Genomic DNA, 24,419 nt, shown 5'->3' with positions numbered 1-24,419 from the left:
CTCCTGTACTGTCTGGGAGCCGGAAAGCAGAGCGGTGACGTCACCGCTCTGCTTTCCGGCTCACAGCCAGTACAGGAGGAGTGCAGAGCACAGCGCTGGAGGACAGACGGCTGTAGGTAAGTATGTAGTGTTTGTTTTTTTTTACTTTTAGCATGGTAACCAGGGTAAACATCGGGTTACTAAGCGCGGCCCTGCGCTTAGTTACCCGATGTTTACCCTGGTTACCAGTGAAGACATCGCTGGATCGGTGTCACACACGCCGATCCAGCGATGTCTCCAGGGAGTCCAGCGACGAAATAAAGTTCTGGACTTTATTCAGCGACCAACGATCTCCCAGCAGGGGCCTGATCGTTGGTCGCTGTCACACATAACGATTTCATTAACGATATCGTTGCTACGTCACAAATAGCAACGATATCGTTAACAATATCGTTATGTGTGAAGGTACCTTAACATTGGGGGCTTATCTACAGCATTACAGAATGCTGTAGATAAGCCCCTGATGACGGTGAGCTTACCTCACCATCGATTTTTGGGGGTGACAGGTTCCCTTTTAAATACACCTTCCCACCTGCTTGTTTTCCACCTATCTCTTCAGTCATCCTGTGCTGACAGTCCCTTGTTTATCAGATTGCATTTACACCTTGCAATTTTGAAAAATCGCAGAAAGACTATGCGCTGTGTGAATGCAGCCTTAAAAGCTTTAGTAGGACAGACACATTCGGAGAACAGTTAATTTGATTTCAATTTGTGTTATTCTATAGTCCTGTTGGCGATTTCGCTTTTAGGGAGAATCGGGAAGATACATTTTCTCATCTACATAAGCATGTTTGTCAAAGCTAATGATCTTTATTGCAAATGAATTCAATTCTTATCAGCATAAGAAAGACTGCTTCTGTGTGTGATTTGCAAATGGTTATGTGGAATAAATATTCTCGCTGCCGCACATTCCTGGTTATAGAAGCAGGTAGTAAATGTCTCTGACGTCGGCCATGGATCAGGCTGTACCTAGTCTGCTGTGTGGTAGCAGTGGACTGACGGTCAGGTTTCTTGCCGGGACATGTCCATATGAGCGTTTTCATAACAAGTTCCTGAAGAATCCTAGCCCAGGCTTGTCCACCCGTGTATAACGCAGCTGTCATTCTTTCTGCCTAGCTGTCATTGTGCTTCACTCTGTTTATCTGCTATTACTCCTTTATTGGGTCAAACAGTGTGATCTTTTGTTAGCAACTAAAAAGATTTGTCCTAGTTTATGCATAAAGTGGAAGATTATGTAGCATACTACGGTACCAGGAATGTATATACAATTTTTACAAATTTCATTAAAACCTGTGTTTCGTACGCCAGTCTTAATGAGGGGTGTACAACAATAAAATGGCCAAATTCATGAAGAGGTGCACACCACTTAACCCCTTCCCGACCTGTGACACAGCGTATGCGTCATGAAAGTCGGTGCCAATCCGACCTGTGACGCATATGCTGTGTCACAGAAAGATCGCGTCCCTGCAGGCCGGGTGAAAGGGTTAACTCCCATTTCACCCGATCTGCAGGGACAGGGGGAGTGGTAGTTTAGCCCAGGGGGGGTGGCTTCACCCCCTCGTGGCTACGATCGCTCTGATTGGCAGTTTCACTTTCAACAGCCAATCAGAGCGATTTGTAATATTTCACCTAAAAAAATGGTGAAATATTACAATCCAGCCATGGCCGATGCTGCAATATCATCGGCCATGGCTGGAAATACTAATGTGCCCCCACCCCACCGATCGCCCCCCCAGCCCCCCGATCTGTGGCCCGCTCCCCTCCGTCCTGTGCTCCGCTCCCCCGTCCTCCTGCCCGCTCCCCCCGTGCTCCAATCACACCCCCCCGTGCTCCAATCAAACCCCCCCGCACTCCGATCCCCCCCCCGTGCTCCGAACCACCCCCCCTGCACACCGATCCACCCCCCCTGCACACCGATCCACCCGCCCGCACACCGATCACTCTCCCCCATGCTCCGATCCCTCCCCCCCGTGCTCCGACGCCCCCCCGTGCCCTGATCTCCCCCCCCTGTGCCCTGATCTCCCCCCCTTATACTTACCGATCCTGGCGGGGTCCCGTCCGTCTTCTTCCCCGAGCGCCGCCATGTTCCAAAAAGGCGGGCGCATGCGCAGTGCGCCCGCCGAATCTGCCGGCCGGCAGATTCGTTCCAATGTGAATTTTGATCACTGTGATATAATCTATCACAGTGGTCAAAATAAAAAAACAGTAAATGACCCCCCCCATTTGTCCCCCATAGATAGGGACAATAATAAAATAAAGAATTTTTTTTTTTTTTTGAACTAGGGGTAGGGTTAGGGGTAGGGTTAGGGTTTCGGTATGTGCACACGTATTCTGGTCCTCTGCGGATTTTTCCGCAGCGGATTTCATAAATCCGCAGTGCTAAACCGCTGCGGATTTATGGCAGATTTACCGCGGTTTTTCTGCGCATTTCACTGCGGTTTTACAACTGCGATTTTCTATTGGAGCAGTTGTAAAACCGCTGTGGAATCCGCAGAAAGAAGTGACATGCTGCGGAATGTAAACCGCTGCGTTTCCGTGCAGTTTTTCCGCAGCATGTGTACAGCGATTTTTGTTTCCCATAGGTTTACATTGAACTGTAAACTCATGGGAAACTGCTCCGGATCCGCAGCGTTTTCCGCAGCGTGTGCACATACCTTTAGAATTAGGCTATGTGCACACGGTGCGGATTTGGCTGCGGATCCGCAGCGGATTGGCCGCTGCGGATCCGCAGCAGTGTTCCATCAGGTTTACAGTACCATGTAAACCTATGGAAAACCAAATCCGCTGTGCCCATGGTGCGGAAAATACCGCACGGAAACGCTGCGTTGTATTTTCCGCAGCATGTCAATTCTTTGTGCGGATTCCGCAGCGTTTTACACCTATTCCTCAATAGGAATCCGCAGGTGAAATCCGCAGTAAATCCGCAGGTAAAACGCAGTGCCTTTTACCCGCGGATTTTTCAAAAATGGTGCGGAAAAATCTCACACGAATCCGCAACGTGGGTACATAGCCTTAGGGTTAGGGTTGGGTTGGAATTAGGTTGTGGTTAGGGTTAGGGGTGTGTTGGGGTTAGGGTTGTGGTTAGGGGTGTGTTGCGGTTAGGGTTGTGGTTAGGGTTACGGCTACAGTTGGGATAAGGGTTAGGGGTGTGTTGGCCTTAGAATTGAGGGGTTTCCACTGTTTAGGCACATCAGGGGGTCTCCAAACGCAACATGGCGCCACCATTGATTCCAGCCAATCTTTCATTCAAAAAGTCAAATGGTGCTCCTTCCCTTCCGAGCCCCGACGTGTGCCCAAACAGTGGTTTACCCCCACATATGGGGTATCAGTGTACTCAGGACAAACTGGGCAACAATTACTGGGGTCCAATTTCTCCTGTTACCCTTGAGAAAATAAAAAATTGCTTGCTAAAACATCATTTTTGATGAAAGTAAAATGATTTTTTATTTTCACGGCTCTGCGTTGTAAACGTCTGTGAAGCACTTGGGGGTTCAAAGTGCTCACCACATATCTAGAGAAGTTCCTTTGGGGGTCTAGTTTCCAAAATGGGGTCACTTGTGGGGGGTTTCTACTGTTTAGGCACACCAGGGGCTCTGCAAACGCAACGTGACGCCCGCAGACCATTCCATCAAAGTCTGCATTTCAAAAGTCACTACTTCCCTTCTGAGCCCCGACGTGTGCCCAAACAGTGGTTTACCCCCACATATGGGGTATCAGCGTACTCAGGAGAAACTGGACAACAACTTTTGGGGTCCAATTTCTCCTGTAACCCTTGGGAAAATAAAAAATTCTGGGCTAAAAAATTATTTTTGAGGAAAGAAAACGTATTTATTATTTTCACTGCTCTGTGTTATAAACTTCTGTGAAGCACTTGGGGGTTCAAAGTGCTCACCTCACATCTAGATAAGTTCCTTTCGGGGTCTAGTTTCTAAAATGGGGTCACTTGTGGGGGGTTTCTACTGTTTAGCCACATCAGGGGCTCTGCAAACGCAACGTAACGCCCGCAGAGCATTCCATCAAAGTCTGCATTTCAAAATGTCACTACTTGACTTCCGAGCCCCGACATGTGCCCAAACTGTGGTTTACCCCCACATATGGGATATCAGCATACTCAGGAGAAACTGTACAACAACTTTTGGGGTCAAATTTCTCCTTTTACCCTTGGGAAAATAATAAATTGCAGGCTAAAAAATCATTTTAGAGAAAATAAAATTTTTATTTTATTTTCATGGCTCTGCGTTATAAACTTCTGTGAAGCACTTGGAAGTTCAAAGTCCTCACCACACATCTAGATTAGTTCCTTTGGGGGTCTAGTTTCCAAAATGGGGTCATATGTGGGGGATCTCCAATGTTTAGGCACACAGGGGCTCTCCAAACGTGACATGGTGTCCGCTAATGATTGGAGCTAATTTTCCATTTAAAAAGCCAATTGGCGTGCCTTCCCTTCCGAGCCCTGCCGTGCGCCCAAACAGTGGTTTACCCCCACATATGGGGTATCAGCGTACTCAGGACAAACTGGACAACAACATTTGCGGTCCAATTTCTCCTATTACCCTTGGCAAAATAGGAAATTCCAGGCTAAAAATCATTTTTGAGGAAAGAAAAATTATTTTTTATTTTCATGGCTCTGCATTATAAACTTCTGTGAAGCACCTGGGGGTTTAAAGTGCTCAATATGCATCTAGATAAGTTCCTTGGGGGGTCTAGTTTCCAAAATGGGGTCACTTGTGGGGGAGCTCCAATGTTTAGGCACACAGGGGCTCTCCAAACGCGACATGGTGTCCGCTAACAATTGGAGCTAATTTTCCATTCAAAAAGTCAAATGGCGCGCCTTCCCTTCCGAGCCCTGCCGTGTGCCCAAACAGTGGTTTACCCCCACATATGAGGTATCGGCGTACTCGGGAGAAATTGCCCAACAAATTTTAGGATTCATTTTATCCTATTGCCCATGTGAAAATGAAAAACTGAGGCGAAAAGAATTTTTTTGTGAAAAAAAAAGTACTTTTTCATTTTTACAGATCAATTTGTGAAGCACCTGAGGGTTTAAAGTGCTCAATATGCATCTAGATAAGTTCCTTGGGGGGTCTAGTTTCCAAAATGGGGTCACGTGTGGGGGAGCTCCAATTTTTAGGCACACGGGGGCTCTCCAAACGTGACATGGTGTCCGCTAAAGAGTGGAGCCAATTTTTCATTCAAAAAGTCAAATGGCGCTCCTTCCCTTCCAAGCCCTGCCGTGCGCCCAAACAGTGGTTTACCCCCACATATGAGGTATCAGCGTACTCAGGACAAATTGGACAACAACTTTCGTGGTTCAGTTTCTCCTTGTACCATTGGGAAAATAAAAAAAATGTTGCTAAAAGATAATTTTTGTGACTAAAAAGTTAAATGTTCATTTTTTCCTTCCATGTTGCTTCTGCTGCTGTGAAGCACCTGAAGGGTTAAAAAACTTCTTGAATGTGGTTTTGAGCACCTTGAGGGGTGCATTTTTTAGAATGGTGTCACTTTTGGGTATTTTCAGCCATATAGACCCCTCAAACTGACTTCAAATGTGAGGTGGTCCCTAAAAAAAATGGTTTTGTAAATTTCGTTGTAAAAATGAGAAATCGCTGGTCAAATTTTAACTCTTATAACTTCCTAGCAAAAAAAAAATTTGTTTCCAAAATTGTGCTGGTGTAAAGTAGACATGTGGGAAATGTTATTTATTAACTATTTTGTGTCACATAACTCTCTGGTTTAACAGAATAAAAATTCAAAATGTGAAAATTGCGAAATTTTCAAAATTTTCGCCAAATTTCCGTTTTTATCACAAATAAACGCAGAATTTATTGACCTAAATTTACCACTAACATGAAGCCCAATATGTCACGAAAAAACAATCTCAGAACCGCTAGGATCCGTTGAAGCGTTCCTGAGTTATTACCTCATAAAGGGACACTGGTCAGAATTGCAAAAAACGGCCAGGTCATTAAGGTCAAAATAGGCTGGGTCATGAAGAGGTTAAAGTGATATATGTGTGTATATGTATGTATGTATGTATTTATTTTTATTTTTATTTTTCTCCTAAATCAATAGCGCACATGAAAATAAGCAACTTTGTAATATATATCTTACTAGCTATTGAACCAGTTCTATGCCCGGGTGGCGAGCATTTATATTGGTATATGGTCTCCATCCTGGTATGTGTTGCTTCCATCCTGCGCCCCCATGCTGTCATGTACTGCTCCCATTCTATGCCCCAGTTCTGTCATGTGCTGCTCCCATCCTGCGCCCCCATCCTGTCATTTGCTGCACCCATCCTGCGCCACCGTTCTGTAATGTGCTGCTTCCATCCTGCGCCACAGTTCTGTAATTTGCTGCTCCCATCCATATGCCCCATACGCTGCCCCATAAATGTTGATGGCCCCATAAGATGCTCCATTGTATTATATGCCCCGTATGGTGTGTGTGTATATATATATATATATATATATATATATATATATATATATATATATATATATATATATATATATATATATATATATATATATATATATATATATATATTCGCCTATGGGCGCTGAGTGCTGGGGGGCCTAAGCAGGCAGGGACACCGGCGCGCTGTGGGGGTCAGGTGCCGGAATCACCGCTAGCTCAGGCCCCCGACACTTGCTATGGTCACCTGGCCCTGATCCAGTGCTGCGTGCCTCTCCGTCTTCCGGGTCCTCTAGCTGTGACTGTTCAGTCAGAGGGCGGCGCGCATTAAGCGCATCATCACGCCCTCTGAACTGAACGTCACAGGCAGAGAACGCGGAAGACGGTGGTGGAACGGGGACAGGTGAATATAGCATACTCACCCTCCTGGCACGTCCCTGCTTCTCCGTTGGAGATCGCGGTGTGCGTTCAGTGCTTACGCATACCGCGATCTCCTGGGCTGCGTCACTCTGTGGGGTCCAGACTGCGCCAGCGCTTGCGCAGTCTATAAAGGCTTCGGACAGAGTGACGCTCCCAGCGTTATAGATCTGAGATATCTGCTTTCTCCTCCTGGATTGATTAATCCTCAAAATTCTCAGTTCTGAAGTAGTCTGTTTTCAGTGAAGACAGCATATTCCTTTAGGCGATGGCAACTGCTATGGACATAATTCCAGAAATGATGCTACTCCAGTCATGAATTAGAGCAGACCTGGGCAAGATGCGGGCCGCATCCGGCCTGCCTGATTTTAAACGGCCCGCCAGCTAGCTGTCACTTCTGACAGGCGCCGCTCGGCCAGCCGCCAGACGCTTCTGAGGAGGACCGCTGGCGGCTGGAGTGAAGGCCCCGAGCTCATCCACACGCTGTCGGAACAGTAGCTGTCGGAACAGTATGCGCTTGCAGCGCATACAGTTCCAGGGTCAGGATGTGATTGACACAGCATCAGGAGCCATTGGCTCCCGGCTGTGTCAGTCATTCTTGTGACCGGATTCTAGCATATCAGAGTCCTGGAAATCTGGAGCTCCGCCCCTAATCATGTGACCCCCCCTCCCCATGTGACAGATCACATGACTGTGACGTCACACAGGTCCTGTCCGCACACAGCGGGGCCGCTCTGCTGCAGGAGGAGGTATGTGTGTGTGTTTCTGTCACTCTTTTATATGGCGTCACCATAGTCCTCAGCGCTGTACAGACATTATCACAATCTAATTCCCTATCAGTCTTTGGAATGCAGGAGGAAACACGGGGAGAACAGACAGACTCTGCACATGTTGTCTTCTCCTATTAGTGCGGATGACTTGTTTTGTATGACATGGCCTCAGTGTGGCCCCTCCAGTCTCCTGTTCCTTCCTCTTTATGACATGGCCTCAGTGTGGCCCTTCGGGTCTCACTCTGCTACCAGGACCAGGTCTGTATTGGCCCCATGTCTTCAGTGTCTCCGTCACACCGGTATTCTGATTGTGTAACAACTCACAGGGGTAAATGGGTAAAACACTAGAAACTGCAACTGACCCTGCCGATGCCTGTACAGCAGAGTTAATTATATTAGTCCGGCCCTCTAAAACCATCCCAATTTCACATGCGGCCCCATGGCAAAATTAATTGCCCACCCCTGGATTAGAGTATCACTTCTGACATAAGAATAGCCAGCACCGTTGCTGAATTTGCCTCCCCCGTTCTGTATTCTGACAACGCTCTGCCCATGTTGCTGGAGCAGTTTGAAACTCCATGTTGCATGACAATTTTGTGACTTATCAAAGTGTCTACAAGAGTTTGCCAGAAACACGTCATATTTTAAGTATCCAGCATGTTAATTACTCCTCTGGCTTTTAGGCTGTGTGCACACATTCAGGATTTTTTGTGGTTTTTCCGCTATAAAACCGTGAAAAAAATGAATATATTAAGCATCCTATTATTAGAATGCAATCTGCAATTTTTGTGCATATGGTGTGTTGTTTTTTTTTTTCCGTGGCAGAATCGCATTCCGGAAATTAACGCAGGTTCATTCTTTGTGCGTAATCGCGGGGATTCTGCACACATAGGAATGTCATCTGGGGTCATTGCCACGAGGCATTATTGGGAACGGGAGCATTGCGAGGGGCGGAAAGACTGCGGGGGACACCGGAAGGTGAGAATATCACGGTTTTTTAAAAATTATTTTTAACATTAGATCTTTTTACTATTGATGCTGCATGGGCAGCATCAATAGTAAAAAGCTGGTCAACACTTGTCAAACACTGTTTGACAAGTGTGACCAACCTGTTAGTCAGTTTTCCAAGCGATGCTACAGATCGCTTGGAAAACGCTAGCATTCTGCAAGCTAATTACGCTTGTAAAACGCTAGTGTTTAGCGGGAATACCCGTGGCACAGTTGCGGAATTGCAGCGGAAATTTCCGCACCAATTCCATACGTGTGCACATAGCCTTACTGTAAATTTCAACCGTGGCAGTATAGAGGGTGAAATCTGCCACGCACCCACCTCCGGGTGGGAGATATTTTCCACTTAATTTAAGTCTCGAGGATGAACCGAGGCTGAATTTCTAAAAAAGGTTCTGTGGTCCCAAGGTTACTTATGAGGATAGGTCATGAATTTCAGGTTGGTGGGAGTCTGACAACTGAACCTTTTATTCTAATCATCTGTTAGGCCAGTCTCACACGTCCAGATAATTCCGGTACCGGAATTATCCGTGTCCGTGTGCCCGTGCGTTTATGTGGCACATCAGTGGGTACCACACGGAGCGTGCAGGAGACAGCGCTAGAGATAAGCGCTGTCCCCTGCATCTGGTGCTGAAGCCGCCATTCATATCTTCTCTCCAGCAGCGTTCGCTGCGGAGAAGATATGAAAAATCCTTTTTTTTAATTTTTTTTATTTGTTTGTGTTTAAAATAAAGATCCCTGTCCCCACCCCCTGTGCGCCTGCCCGCTGTTAATAAAATACTCACCCGGCTCCCTCGCAGCGTCCTCTCCTGGCTGCAGCTTCTCCTGTATGAGCGGTCACGTGGGGCTGCCCATTACAGTGATGAATATGCGGCTCCACCCCTATGGGAAATTAAACCATTTCTGACTGTCAAACATGTTGCCAGCTGGTGGTCATTTACACTGCATGAAGGCCCAGTGACAAGGGTCCATTTACGCTGCTCTGTTTACATAGGAGAATGAGCTACTAAAAAATATGATCTCTTCTGCAAACGAATAGTTTCACTAGACGAACAAACATTTTGTTTGTTCTTCAGTTAAATAAGCAGCCTGGTAAGGGTACTGTCACACAGTGGCATTTTGATCGCTACGACGGCACGATCCGTGACGCTCCAGCATCGTAACAATATCGCTCCAGCGTCGTAGACTGCTGTCACACTTTGCAATGTACGACGCTGGAGCGATAATTTCATGACGTATGTGCGATGTAGAAGCCGTTGGTTACTATGCGCACATCGTATACAATATCGTGCACACCTTTGTCACACCATGCAATCATGCTGCCACAGCGGGACACTAGACGAAAGAAAGTTTCAAACGATCTGCTACGACATACGATTCTCAGCGGGGTACCTGATTGCAGGAGCGTGTCAGACACAGCGAGATCGCTGGAACGTCACGGATCGTGCTGTCGTAGCGATCAAAATGCCACTGTGTGACGGTACCCTTAGACCACATGATTATCATGAAATGAGCGTTCCTAGAAACTTATTTACACTATTTTATAGGGTAAATATTTAGTGTCTGGCCTCAGTGTAAAGTGACTAGAGCCCTTCCCCAAATAGACATGCTGAGCTTCTCCACTGCTGTCCTCAGACTGGCACAAACACTGAAGGATTGGCCTTGTTTAAAGGGAATCTGTCACGCCAAAAATCGTATGAGCTAAGGCCAACTGCATCAGGGGCTTATCTACATATTTATTTATTTATTGAGGAACACCACAGTGATCAATAAAGTATTGAGGTAACGTTTCTACCCCTTGATGGGTCTTTATCAAACCTCACTGAAAAAAACATAAATATACAATATATTAGAGATAATGTGGCCAAAAAAAACAAAGAAAAATATGGCAAAGTGCAAAAATGATACAAACATAATAAAACAGTATGGTGCATGAGCACCAGGTGGGCATCCAAAGTCGTGATGTATACGTACAAAAAAAAGGTTAAAACATACAAATATAGACAGCCAATAATTTACATACTGTATATACTCGAGTATAAGCCGAGATTTTGAGCCCACTTTTTTGGGCTGAAAGTAACGCTCGGCTTATACTCGAGTCATACCCAGGGGTCGGCAGGGGAGGGGGAGCGGAGCTGTGTAATACTCACCTGCTCCTGGCGCGGTCCCTGCACGTCCCTGGTTCCCTGGCATCGGCAGCTTCTTCCTGTACTGAGCGGTCACATGGTACCTCTCATTATCATGTCATTGTCCCAGGGAGAGCGGCGGCTGTGACATACTCACTCACCTACTCCTGGCATGATCACTGCATATCTGAAGCTGACAGCTTCTTCCAGCGTTGAGCGGTCACATGGTACCGCTCATTACAGTAATGAATATGGACGCGACTCCACTCCCATAGGGGTGGAGCTGCATATTCATTACTGTAATGAGCGGTACCGGTGACCGCTCAACGCTGGAAGAAGCTGTTAGTGCCCGGATAAGACCATCAGGGAAGCTGACAGGGACCATGCTGGGAGCAGGTGAGTATACTTGGGAGGGTGAGCAGCATTGCGTGATATTGACCTGTCCTCGTTCCACCGCCTGGCTCCATCTTCCGCTTCCTTTGCTGTGACGCTCATGTCAGAGGGCGCGATGACGTGGTTAGTGTGTGCCCTCTGCCTGAACGTCAGTGCTGAAGACGGAGCGGCGCCCGGCAGTGGAACGAAGACAGGTGAATATTGCAAGTGCCGGGGGCCTGAGCGACGAGAGGCGAGTATGTCTGTTTTTTTTTTTTTTGTAATCGCAGCTACAGCATGTGGGGCAAATATCTCTATGGAGCATCTTATGGGGCAATAATCAGCATTTCTGCAGCATTATATGGGGCATATTTTGTATGGAGCATCTTATGGGGCCCATCATGAACTGTATGGAGCATTATATGGGGCTCCTGATTCAATATGGATATTCAAAAACACTTAACCTACTGATACCTACTTTTATTGGTACTTATTTTTATTTTTGAAATTTACAGGTAGCTGCTGCATTTACCACCCTAGGCTTATACTCAAGTCATTAAGTTTTCCCAGTTTTTTTTTTTTTTTTTGGCAAAGTTAGGGGTCTCGGCTTATACTCGGGGTCGGCTGATACTCGAGTACATACGGTATAAAAAGTGTGTTTTTATCGGGTGTTCAACATTGTCTTGGTTTTCTTGTCTTTCTGCTGCTAAAGGAGAAAGAACATATAACAATACATATCTGTGTGCCTTGCTCTAAAAAGAATAATCTGTCCTAGGTGGAAAGTTGTGTTCTGTGGTGATAGGCTATGTCAATCGTAGCATGTTACGGTCTCTGCAAAGAGAATAAGATTTCGGAAGTCTCATGCACACGTGGCTTATGTTTTCTTTGCAGATTTGAAATACTTAGTTTGCAGCAAGTCAATTCTTCAAGTGTGTTTTCAACATTTTTCACTTATTTTAATGAATCCAGAAAACACTGGCATTTTACACAAAATTTTTCCTTCCAATATGTCAGTATTTGCAGTAGAAATTTCATTCCCTAAGGGTACCGTCACACTATACGATTTACCTACGATCACGACCAGCGATATGACCTGGCCGTGATCGTAGGTAAATCGTAGTGTGGTCGCTGGGGAGCTGTCACACAGACAGCTCTCCAGCGACCAACGATGCCGAGGTCCCTGGGTAACCAGGGTAAACATCGGGTAACTAAGCGCAGGACCGCGCTTAGTTACCCGATGTTTACCCTGGTTACAAGTGTTAAACTAAAAAAAAACAAACAGCACATACTTACATTCTGGTGTCCGTCAGGTCCCTTGCAGTCTGGTTCCCGCACTCAGTGACTGCCGGCCGTAAAGTGAAAGTGAAAGCACAGCCGCTGTGCTCTGCTTTCACTTTACGGCCGGCAGTCACAGTGCTGGAAGCAGACGGCAAGGGACCTGACGGACACCAGAATGTAAGTATGTGCTGTTTGTTTTTTTTTTTAGTTTTACGCTTGTAACCAGGGTAAACATCGGGTTACTAAGCGCGGCCCTGTGCTTAGTTACCCGATGTTTACCCTGGTTACAAGCGAACGCATCGCTGGATCGCATCGCTAGATCGCTAGATCGGTGTCACACACACCGATCTAGCGATGACAGCGGGAGATCCAGCGATGAAAGAAAGTTCCATACGATCTGCTACGACGTACGATTCTCAGCAGGATCCCTGATCGCTGCTGCGTGTCAGACACAGCGATATCGTAACGATATCGCTGGAACGTCACGAATCGTACCGTCGTAGCGATCAAAATGTTATAGTGTGACGGTACCCTTAGGGTAGTGATAAATTTGATCTAGCTGTTCATATAGAAGCCACTCTCAACCGATGGTGGTAGATCAAAATAATCTATTTAGAATTCTTAATTAGGCGCAAGATCAGATTGCTATTTTTTTTTTTCTTTTCTGTAAAGCATAAGTAGATTTTCAAGATGGATAATAGAAAAGTACCGTAATTACTGTCCTGAAGTCCAGTCTACCTTTTATTTAAAGGGTAACCGTTAATTTTTTTTTTTTTCATAAATCAGTAGTTCACGTGAAAATGAAAGTTTGTAATATGTTTTATCTGCTTCTTTACTCTCAAGAACAAATCATTTATTTTTATATTTACTGAGATAAAGGGGGAGTAGGAGTTCTGCCTCAAGCTCCTCCCCTCTACATAGAGCGTGACTGTTCCAACTGAAAGGGTTCTCTCTCAGTAATATAGTAATCTTCTTTTATTGAACACAAACTTTACCTGGGAATTGAGAATGAATGATCAGTCAGTGGAGATTGAAGACTTTCCCTGATGACATATTACAAAGTTGCTTATTTTTATGTTTACTGTTGATTTATTAATTCAAAATTAAGTCACCTGTTGCTCCTTTACTGAAAAAAAAAAATTGTTAAAAATTAAATGCTAGCAATAGGCAAACATATTACAAACTGTTAATGTAAAATTAATTTCCATTTCATAACCAGTGACTTTTTTTTTTTTTTCTCAGCTGAATGGCCAAAAACTATGACTGGTCTCCCAAGCACCTCAGGAACTACCGCTAGTGTCATTATAATTCGTGGAAATAAGCTCTATGTGGCCCATGTTGGAGATTCTGGCGTTGTATTTGGATTACACAATGGTCCTAAAGAGATGCTGAAGGCCCTAGAAGTAACCCAAGATCACAAACCGGAGCTACCCAGAGAAAGGGAGAGAATTGAAGGACTTGGTGGCAGGTAACATTCACTAGTGGGGAATGTGATGTAACCACTGAGCCCAATGTTAGTGGCAGATTTCTGCTCGTAATGAATGCTGATGGATGATGTAAGTTGGTCAGTGATCGATAAAGCGATTTTGTGCCCACAAGGAGATGGTAAGTCGCTAACAGTGACCTTTATTCCCACATGTACTATTCAGTCAGCTGGTTGTTACTTTCCCGCAGTTCCTCGCAGTGTCCCCGTACAACTTGAGCTGTACTGTACAGTTTTTTAATCAGGGCTGTAGAGTCGGTAAGCCAAACCACCGACTCCTCAATTTCTCGGACTCCAACTCCCGACTCCCTCATACATGGCTCGTGTTTAACCCCTTCATGACCCAGCATATTTTGACCTTAATGACCTGGCCGTTTTTTGCAATTCTGACCAGTGTCCCTTTATGAGGTAATAACTCGGGAACGCTTCAACGGATCGTAACGGTTCTGAGACTGTTTTTTCGTGACATATTGGGCTTCATGTTAGTGGTAAATTTAGGTCAATAATTTTTGCGTTTATTTGTGAAAAAAATTGAAATTTGGCTAAAATTTTGAAAATTTCGCAAATTTTCAAATTTTGAATTTTTATTCTGTTAAACCAGAGAGTTATGTGACACAAAATAGTTAATAAATAACATTTCCCACATGTCTACTTTACATCAGCACAATTTTGGAAACAACATTTTTTTTTTTTGCTAGGAAGTTATAAGGGTTAAAATTTGACCAGCGATTTCTCATTTTTACAATGAAATTTACGAGACTTTTTTTTTTTAAGGACCACCTCACATTTTAAGTCAGTTTGAGGGGTCTGCATGGCTGAAAATACCCAAAAGTGACACCATTCTAAAAACTGCACCCCTCAAGGTGCTCAGAACCACATTCAAGAAGTTTATTAACCCTTCAGGTGCTTCACAGCAGCAGAAGCAACATGGAAGGAAAAAATGAACATTTAACTTTTTAGTCACAAAAATTATGTTTTAGCAACAACTTTTTTATTTTCCCAAGGGTAAAAAGAGAAACTGGACCCCAAACGTTATTGTACAATTTGTCCTGAGTACGCTGATACCTCATATGTGGGGGGGGGGGGGGGGGGGTAACCACTGTCTGGGCGCACGACAGGGCTCTGAAGAGAAGGAGCGCCATTTGACTTTTTCAATGAAAAATTGGCTCCAATCTTTAGTGGACACCATGTCGCGTTTGGAGAGCCCCTGTGTGCCAAAACATTGGAGCTGCCCCACAATTGACCCCATTTTGGAAACCTAGACCCCCCAAGGAGCTTATCTAGATGCATAGTGAGCACTTTGAACCACCAGGTGCTTCACAAATTGATCCGTAACGAAAAAGTACTTTTTTTTCCCACAAAAATTATTTTGGCCTCAATTTTTTTTCATTTTCACATGGGCAACAGGATAAAATAAATCCTAAAATGTGTTGGACAATTTCTCCTGAGTACACCGATACCTCATGTGGTCACAAACCACTGTTTGTGCACACGGCAAGGCTCGGAAGGGACGGAGCGCCATTTGACTCTTTGAATGAAAAATTAGCTACAATCGTTAGCGGACACCATGTCGCGTTTGGAGAGCCCCTGTGTACCTAAACATTGGAGCTCCCCCACATGTGACCCCATTTTGGAAACTAGATCTTCCATGGAACTAATCTAGCTGTGCGGTGACCACTTTAAACCCCCAAGTGCTTCATAGAAGTTTATAACGCATAGCCGTGAAAATAAAAAATCATTTTTCTTTCCTCAAAAATTATTTTTTAGCCTGCAATTTTTTATTTTCACAAGAGTAACAGGAGAAATTCGACCCCAATAGTTGTTGCCGAGTTTGTCCCGAGTACACTGATACCCCATATGTAGGGGTAAACCACTGTTTGGGCTCGGAAGGGAAGTAGTGACTTTTGAAATGCAGACTTTGATGGAATGGTCTGCAGGAATCACGTTGGATTTGCAGAGCCCCTGATGTGCCTAAACAGTAGAAACCCCCCACAAGTGACCCCATTTTGGAACCTAGACCCCCAAGGAACTTATCTAGATGTGTGGTGAGCACTATCAACCCCCAAGTGCTTCACAGAAGTTTATAACGCAGAGCCATGAAAATAAAAAATAATTTTTCTTTCCTCAAAAATTGTTTTAGCAAGCAATTTTTTACTTTCTCAAGGGAAACAGGAGAAATTGGACCCCCAATAGTTGTTGCCCAGTTTGTCCTGAGTACGCTGGTACCCCATATGTGGGGGTAAACCACTGTTTGGGTGCACGTCGGGGCTCGGAAGGGAGAGAGCACCATTTGACTTTTTGAATGCAAGATTGGCTGGAATCAATGGTGGCGCCATGTTGCGTTTGGAGACCCCTGATGTGCCTAAACAGTGGAAACCCCTCAATTCTACCTCCAACTAACCCCAACACACCCCTAATCCTAACACTAATCCTAACCCTAACCACAACTTTAACCCCAACACACTCCTAACCCTATCCAGAACCCTAACCACAAGCCTAATCTTAACCCTATTTCCAACCCTAGCCCTAATTCCAACCATAACCCTAAGGCTATGTGCCCACGTTGTGGATTCGTGTGAGATTTTTCCGCACGATTTTTGAAAAATCCGCAGGTAAAAGGCACTGCGTTTTACCTGCGGATTTCCAGTGTTTTTTGTGCGGATTTCACCTGCGGCTTTCTATTGAGGAAAAGGTGTAAAACGCTGCGGAATCCGCACAAAATTGACATGCTGCGGAAAATACAACGCAGCGTTTCCGCACGGTATTTTCCGCACCATGGGCACAGCGGATTTGGTTTTCCATAGGTTTACATGGTACTGTAAACCTGATGGAAAACTGCTATGAATTCGCAGCGGCCAATCCGCTGCGGATCCGCAGCCAAATCCGCACCGTGTGCAAATGCCCTAACTCTAACCCTAGCCCTAACCCTAGTAGAAAAAGAAAAAAAATATATTTTCTTTATTTTATTATTGGCCCTACCTATGGGGGTGATAAAGCGGGGGGGTCATTTTACTATTTTTTTTATTTTGATCACTGTGATAGGTTATATCACAGTGATCATAATATACCTGGAACGAATCGGCCGGCAGATTCGGCGGGCGCACTGCACTTGCGCCCGCCATTTTGGAAGATTCCGGCGCCCAGGAAAAGACGGACGGACACCGGGAGGCCCGGTAAGTATAAGGGGGGGGAGATCTGAGCATGGGGGATGGATCGGAGGCATCGGAGCACGGAGGGAGCGGGCAGGAGGACGGGGGAGCAGACAGGATGGTAGAGGGGAGCGGAGCACCGGACAGAGGACCGGGGAGGAGATCGGTGGAGAGGGCGGGGTACACCAGTGTTTCTAGCCATGGCCGATGATATTGCAGCATCGGCCATGGCTGGATTGTAATATTTCACCAGTTTTTTTAGGTGAAATATTACAAATCGTTCTGATTAGCAGTTTCACTTTCAACAGCCAATCAGAGCGATCATAGCCACGGGTGGGGGGGGGAAGGGGGTTTAGGGGAAGCCACCCCCCTGGGCTAAAGTACCACTCCCCCTGTCCCTGCAGATCCGGTGAAATTGGAGTTAACCCTTTCACCCGATCTGCAGGGACACAATATTTCTATGACGCCACATAGGCGTCATAGGTCGGATTGGCACCAACTTTCATGACACCTACATGGCGTCAAAATATATATATGTATAAATTTGTTCTGAGAAATGGCATCGCCTTCATCCGATCCTCCTTTATAGATTACCTCAAGTCTGACCTAATTATTTTAAGCCTGAATGAGCGTCAGCCAGAGCACGGGATATAGGAGCTGCAGTCTGCTGCAGAATCACTATGGAAGGTGAAGCGCCAGAGGAGAGGCACAAAGCCTGCGGGGAGTAACGGCGCTGGATCCTGAGCGCTAGTAGTGCAGAGCACTACCTGAAACTATCCAAAAACTCACAAGTTCAGTGGTGGCAGAATTGTGAAAGTGCTTTCAAAGAAGGACCAATTTGTGAACACTTAAACTGGTTAAGATGCTTTTGATTTCCGTAAATGCGACCTCCTAATGCTGCAAATTGAACAAATGATCATTTTCTGTTCTTTAATTCTATAAAATGTTTGAAAACTGGTGTGCATGACCTTTCACAGACAAGGGTCTCCTTTTTGGGTATCTGGACTGAATGGATTCTATTTAAAGATTCTGCTCGTTTCCCTGACCTGTTTACCTGAATACACCTGTCTATTCTACAGTCGATTACTATGCTACTCTTCCTTTCTTTTCGTGTTCTTATTTTATATTTCTTTTCTTGAGCCCCACCCAGTTGGGCTCCCCCCTCTATTTCCTCTTCTTTCAATCTCCCCCCTGGGTGAGCTGTTCACCTTCCACCAGCTCGGTGTGATAGGTCTATTCCATGATTTATCATTTACTTTTATAATGATACTATATAATGATTGCATGTCTCGCTCTAGGGGACATGGGCGAACTGATTTTAGGTATGCTTTATTTTATTCACGGTAAGGAAAGTCCTCGCCTGTTGTGGGGGCAAGGAGTTATTGCTTATATGTTAAAGATACCGTAGTCATTCTAGAGGGTTTACTCCCTCTAATTTTATTTTTTTTATTCTTTCTCTCTTTTATGTAAGATTTATGCAAGGTTTGTGAACGAGTGTTTTTTGTGTTACTCTTCTCGAATTGTATATTATAAGAAAAAGTACTTTGATCATTGATGTAGTTTTCAACTACTGTTTTTCTTGTAAAATTCTCTTCTCTTTAATAAAAATATATTTAACCAGAAAACTGGTGTGCATAATAATTTGGAACAGTGCACTTATTTTCTTAGTTTTGAGAAAATTCCAGTTATCATTGGGAGGTTTGTCCAATAAAATGTACCGTAATTTATAATCGAATGATTGATTTGAACATAATACTGACTCCCTTTCATCGGCCACTTGGGAAAGTCAGTTAAAAATAGCATTTGCTTAATTTGAAACACTGTATTGTTGATGTGTATAGCAGAAGTGATCAGATGATTACAGGTTCATGTCTCATAAGGGAACCACATACAGTAAAGTTTAAAATAAAATATGAATAAAATCACTTATCTCCCTTATTTAAAAAAAAACAAAAAACAAACCCTCAATACACATGGTATCTCCACATCCTCAAAACTCCTATCTATCAAATCAGTACACAGCATAAAAAGAAAAATCAATCCATCAGAAATGTGGTTTTCCGCCTGCAACAATGCAAAAAAAACAAACAAAAGAAGTGGCTAAAACATCGAATCTACCCCAAAATGGTATCCGCAAAAAAAGGTGGTCTCAGGGCACAAAAAAAACAAACTGTTATTAATTGTGTACCTTGAATCACAGTGCATTAACCCCTTTACCCCCAATGGTGATTTGCACGTTAATGACCGGGCCAATTTTTAGAATTCTGACCACTGTCCCTTTATGAAGTTATAACTCTAACGCTTCAACGGATCCCGATGATTCTGACATTGTTTTCTCATGACATATTGTACTTCATATTAGTGGTAACATTTCTTTGATAGTACCTGCGTTTGTGTGAAAATAATGGAAATGTGGCGAAAACTTTGAAATGTCGCAATTTTCCAACTTTGAATTTTTATGCCCTTAAATCACACACATGTCGCACAAAATACTTAAGTAACATTTCCCACATGTCTACTTTACATCAGCACAATTTTGGAACCAACATTTTTTTTTTTTTTGTTTTGTTAGGGAGTTATAAGGGTTAAACGTTGATCAGCAATTTATAGTTTTTTACAACACTTTTTTTTTTTTTTAGGGACCACATCACATTTGAAGTCACTTTGAGGGGGGCTATATGATAGAAAATACCCAAGTGTGACACCATTCTAAAAACTGCACATCTCAAGGTGCTCAAAACCACATTCAAGAAGTTTATTAACCCTTCAGGTATTCACAGGAATTTTTGGAATATTTTTAAAAAAACACCTTTTTTTCACAAAAAATAAATAAATAAATAATTTACTTTAGCTCCAATTTGTTTTATTTTACCAAGGGTAACAGGAGAAATTGGACCCCAAATGTTGTTGTCCAATTTGTCCTGAGTACGTTGATACCCCATATGTTGGGGTAAACCCCTGTTTGGGCACACGGGAGAGCTCGGAAGGGAAGGAGCACTATTTTACTTTCAATGCAGAATTGGTTGGAATTGAGATCGGACGCCATGTCGCGTTTTGGAGAGCCCCTGATGTGCCTAAACAGTGGAAACCCCCCAATTATAACTGAAACCCTAATCCAAACACACCCCTAACCCTAATCCCAACCCTAACCACACCCCTAACCCGAGCATGCCCCTAACCCTAATCCCAAACGTAAATGTAATCCAAACCGTAACTTTAGCCCTAACCCTAATGGGAAAATGGAAAGAAAAACGTTTTTTAAATTTTATATTTCTCTAACTAAGGGGGTTTGATTTACTTTTATAGCGGATTTTTGATTGGCAGCTGTCACACACTAAAATACGCTTTTTATTGCAAAAATATATACAGTGGGGCAAAAAAGTATTTAGTCAGTCAGCAATAGTGCAAGTTCCACCACTTAAAAAGATGAGAGGCGTCTGTAATTTACATCATATGTAGACCTCAACTATGGGAGACAAACTGAGAAAAAAAAATCCAGAAAATCACATTGTCTGTTTTTTTTAACATTTTATTTGCATATTATGGTGGAAAATAAGTATTTGGTCAGAAACAAACAATCAAGATTTCAGGCTCTCACAGACCTGTAACTTCTTCTTTAAGAGTCTCCTCTTTCCTCCACTCATTACCTGTAGTAATGGCACCTGTTTAAACTTGTTATCAGTATAAAAAGACACCTGTGCACACCCTCAAACAGTCTGACTCCAAACTCCACTATGGTGAAGACCAAAGAGCTGTCAAAGGACACCAGAAACAAAATTGTAGCCCTGCACCAGGCTGGGAAGACTGAATCTGCAATAGCCAACCAGCTTGGAGTGAAAAAATCAACAGTGGGAGCAATAATTAGAAAATGGAAGACATACAAGACCACTGATAATCTCCCTCGATCTGGGGCTCCACGCAAAATCCCACCCCGTGGGGTCAGAATGATCACAAGAACGGTGAGCAAAAATCCCAGAACCACGCGGGGGGACCTAGTGAATGAACTGCAGAGAGCTGGGACCAATGTAACAAGGCCTACCATAAGTAACACACTACGCCACCATGGACTCAGATCCTGCAGTGCCAGACGTGTCCCACTGCTTAAGCCAGTACATGTCCGGGCCCATCTGAAGTTTGCTAGAGAGCATTTGGATGATCCAGAGGAGTTTTGGGAGAATGTCCTATGGTCTGATGAAACCAAACTGGAACTGTTTGGTAGAAACACAACTTGTCGTGTTTGGAGGAAAAAGAATACGGAGTTGCATCCATCAAACACCATACCTACTGTAAAGCATGGTGGTGGAAACATCATGCTTTGGGGCTGTTTCTCTGCAAAGGGGCCAGGACGACTGATCCGGGTACATGAAAGAATGAATGGGGCCATGTATCGTGAGATTTTGAGTGCAAACCTCCTTCCATCAGCAAGGGCATTGAAGATGAAACGTGGCTGGGTCTTTCAACATGACAATGATCCAAAGCACACCGCCAGGGCAACGAAGGAGTGGCTTCGTAAGAAGCATTTCAAGGTCCTGGAGTGGCCTAGCCAGTCTCCAGATCTCCACCCTATAGAAAACCTTTGGAGGGAGTTGAAAGTCCGTGTTGCCAAGCGAAAAGCCAAAAACATCACTGCTCTAGAGGAGATCTGCATGGAGGAATGGGCCAACATACCAACAACAGTGTGTGGCAACCTTGTGAAGACTTACAGAAAACGTTTGACCTCTGTCATTGCCAACAAAGGATATATTACAAAGTATTGAGATGAAATTTTCTTTCTGACCAAATACTTATTTTCCACCATAATATGCAAATAAAATGTTAAAAAAACAGACAATGTGATTTTCTGGATTTTTTTTTTCTCAGTTTGTCTCCCATAGTTGAGGTCTACCTATGATGTAAATTACAGACGCCTCTCATCATTTTAAGTGGTGGAACTTGCACTATTGCTGACTGACTAAATACTTTTTTGCCCCACTGTATATATATTTTTAAAGTTTTGGCGCTTTTATACGATAAAATCTATTTTACATAAAAAAAAATAAAAAAATTATTTTTTCCAGTTCACCACCTGACAGCCCCATTGGAGGACGTCCTTCTTACCCTCAGTGGGACAGGAACAACAAGCGGTTAAAAGGACCCTCCTCACTCCACCCACCAGTGTTTTTCCTGTCCCACTGCGGATGGCAACGGCAAGCGTATCCTCCGATGGTGCTGTGCAGATGGTGGGGATCGGGGGGCCCAGCCTTTCCCTTCCCTGCCGCAAGTTATCTGCGGCTGATACCTGTGATGGGGGGTCCCTCAGCCTCCCCAGTGTAGCGCTGCTCCTGGGATCGGATCTGTTCCTCCATACTGGGGGCTCTCGGTCCGGGCGCCTGTCTGCTGGGGGGGTGTATGTGGGGACCATCTTCAGACGGCGGTCGATCCCAACAGGCGGCCGCGTCCATTTCCGGCGAGCGCTCTCTGCACGGCAGCCGATTCTGGCTCCAGGACCTGCGGCCGCGTCACTTACGGACGCGCCACTTCCGGTTGCGACGAGCGCCGAATGGAGGGATGACTGCGCCGGTCTCAGGAGAGGCCTCCCAGCACAGTCCGACCGCATGGGACGCGGTAAGGAGGGCAGGATCAACCAGGTAAAAGGCAATATAAAAGGGGGTATGTGGATTTAGGTCCCGCCGGCCATCCTGATAGGAGCACCTGGCTATTGTGCTAGTATAATGGAGGAATCTGTCAGACCTGAGGGGCCAGAGCTGTCACAGGGGTAAGTGAGTAGGCTATTCAAAGCCATGCTACAATGCCTCCTGCCTATCCCTACCCCCCTATTCGATGATCTCTGTACATTTTAGGGAGAATCTCCCAACCCTGCACCAGGAAAGGAAAAGGCTGGGAAGAATAAATGTCCCATTTGTGCAGCTAGATTTCATGAGAACTGGCGGAAACCGCTCTGCAAATCATGCACATCTAAGATCGTCGGCAAAGAACAGACTTCATTATTGTCTAATATGAGAACAATGATACGTCAGGAGGTTCAGGCATCCATCTCAAGCCTGAATCTTTCCCAGACCAGCCAGACAGAACCGCAAACATCGCGGAAAAGACTGAGGGAGTCCAGCCCTTCTGACCAAGAAGATACGGAGGGATCAGATAAAGAAGAAAGGGAAGAACCTTTACGAAGAGGAAAGAAATATCTTTTCTCGGCAGCAGATACGGATGAACTCCTACATGCAGTACATAACACCATGCAGTTACAGGACACTCAGGAAGAAACCTCAATTCAAGATGAGATGTTTGGCGGTCTGCATGCTCAACTCACGAAAGTTTTCCCGGTTAATAATCATATCCGTTCCAAGATATTAGAGGAATGGCAGGAGGCGGTGAAAAGGCTAGTGGTGCCTAGAGATTTTAGACTCCGTTTACCTTATAATCCATATGATATTAAGGTTTAGGATGAAGTTCCTAAAATAGATGTGCCATTAGCAAAAGTGGCAAAGAACATGGCGATCCCGTTTGAAGACTCCTCCGCTTTGAAGGACCCGATGGATCGCAAAGCAGATGGACTGTTGAGGAGAACTTGGGAATCCTCGGCTGCTATAATACGTGCTAATATAGCAGCAACCTCAGTAGCCCGGTCCATGCATTTGTGGATGGACGATCTGGAGGAACATCTCAGGGCTAAAACTTCTAGAGATGTTATCCTCAAATCCCTACCTTTATTAAAACTGGCAACAGGTTTTATGGCGGACGCTTCGGCGGAATCGGTACGATTCGCCGCCAGAAGCGAATCTTTATCCAATGCAGCCAGAAGAGCAATCTGGCTAAAGACTTGGTCAGGCGATATTCAGTCGAGAAATAAACTTTGTTGTATTCCATTTTCAGGGGGTAAAGTGTTTGGGCCAATTCTAGATGACCTATTAGAAAAAGCCTCAGACAAAAAGAAAGGGTTCCCTGAGGAAAATACTAAAAAATACCAGCCCTTTCGTAGATCCCGACCTAGTCAGAAGACAGACTACAGGGGGAAAGGGGAGATGGTCCTATCCCAAAGGTGGAAAAGGTAGAGACTCCATCTTCCAAGGTTCAGGCTCAGGGAAACCGAATAAATTACATCAGAGTGGGAGGTCGATTACAAAGGTTTCTGGGGGGTTGGCCGAAGATATCCAAAAACCCTTGGATTCTGCAGGTGATTGCTCATGGTTACAAATTAGAATTCACCAATCCTCCTTCCAGAAAGGTTCGTAGTAACCAGACCTTCTTCCCTCTCAAACTCTGTGGCCAGACATCCAGGAGTTGTTAAAAATAGAAGCAATCGTCCCAGTACCCATCTCAGAGAGGAAAGGACCATTATTCTCACCTATTTTCAATAAAAAAAACA

The 24,419-nt window shown here is 44.6% G+C and overlaps 1 protein-coding gene across 2 annotated transcripts in view; it reads left to right on the top strand.

Annotated features, from left to right (window-relative positions):
• PPM1D (protein phosphatase, Mg2+/Mn2+ dependent 1D) overlaps positions 1 to 24,419 on the top strand; it is an 80,736-nt gene that overhangs the window by 18,413 nt on the left and 37,904 nt on the right. For both annotated transcript variants that reach the window (XM_069757225.1, XM_069757224.1), the window contains exon 2: positions 13,667 to 13,892. In XM_069757225.1, coding sequence (XP_069613326.1) covers positions 13,667 to 13,892 — 226 coding nt within the window. The remainder of the gene's footprint in view (positions 1 to 13,666; positions 13,893 to 24,419) is intronic.

The sequence above is a fragment of the Ranitomeya imitator genome, chromosome 3 (assembly GCF_032444005.1).
Source record: "Ranitomeya imitator isolate aRanImi1 chromosome 3, aRanImi1.pri, whole genome shotgun sequence".
NCBI classification, from domain to species: Eukaryota; Metazoa; Chordata; class Amphibia; order Anura; family Dendrobatidae; genus Ranitomeya; species Ranitomeya imitator.
This window is presented reverse-complemented; position numbering and strand designations above follow the sequence as displayed.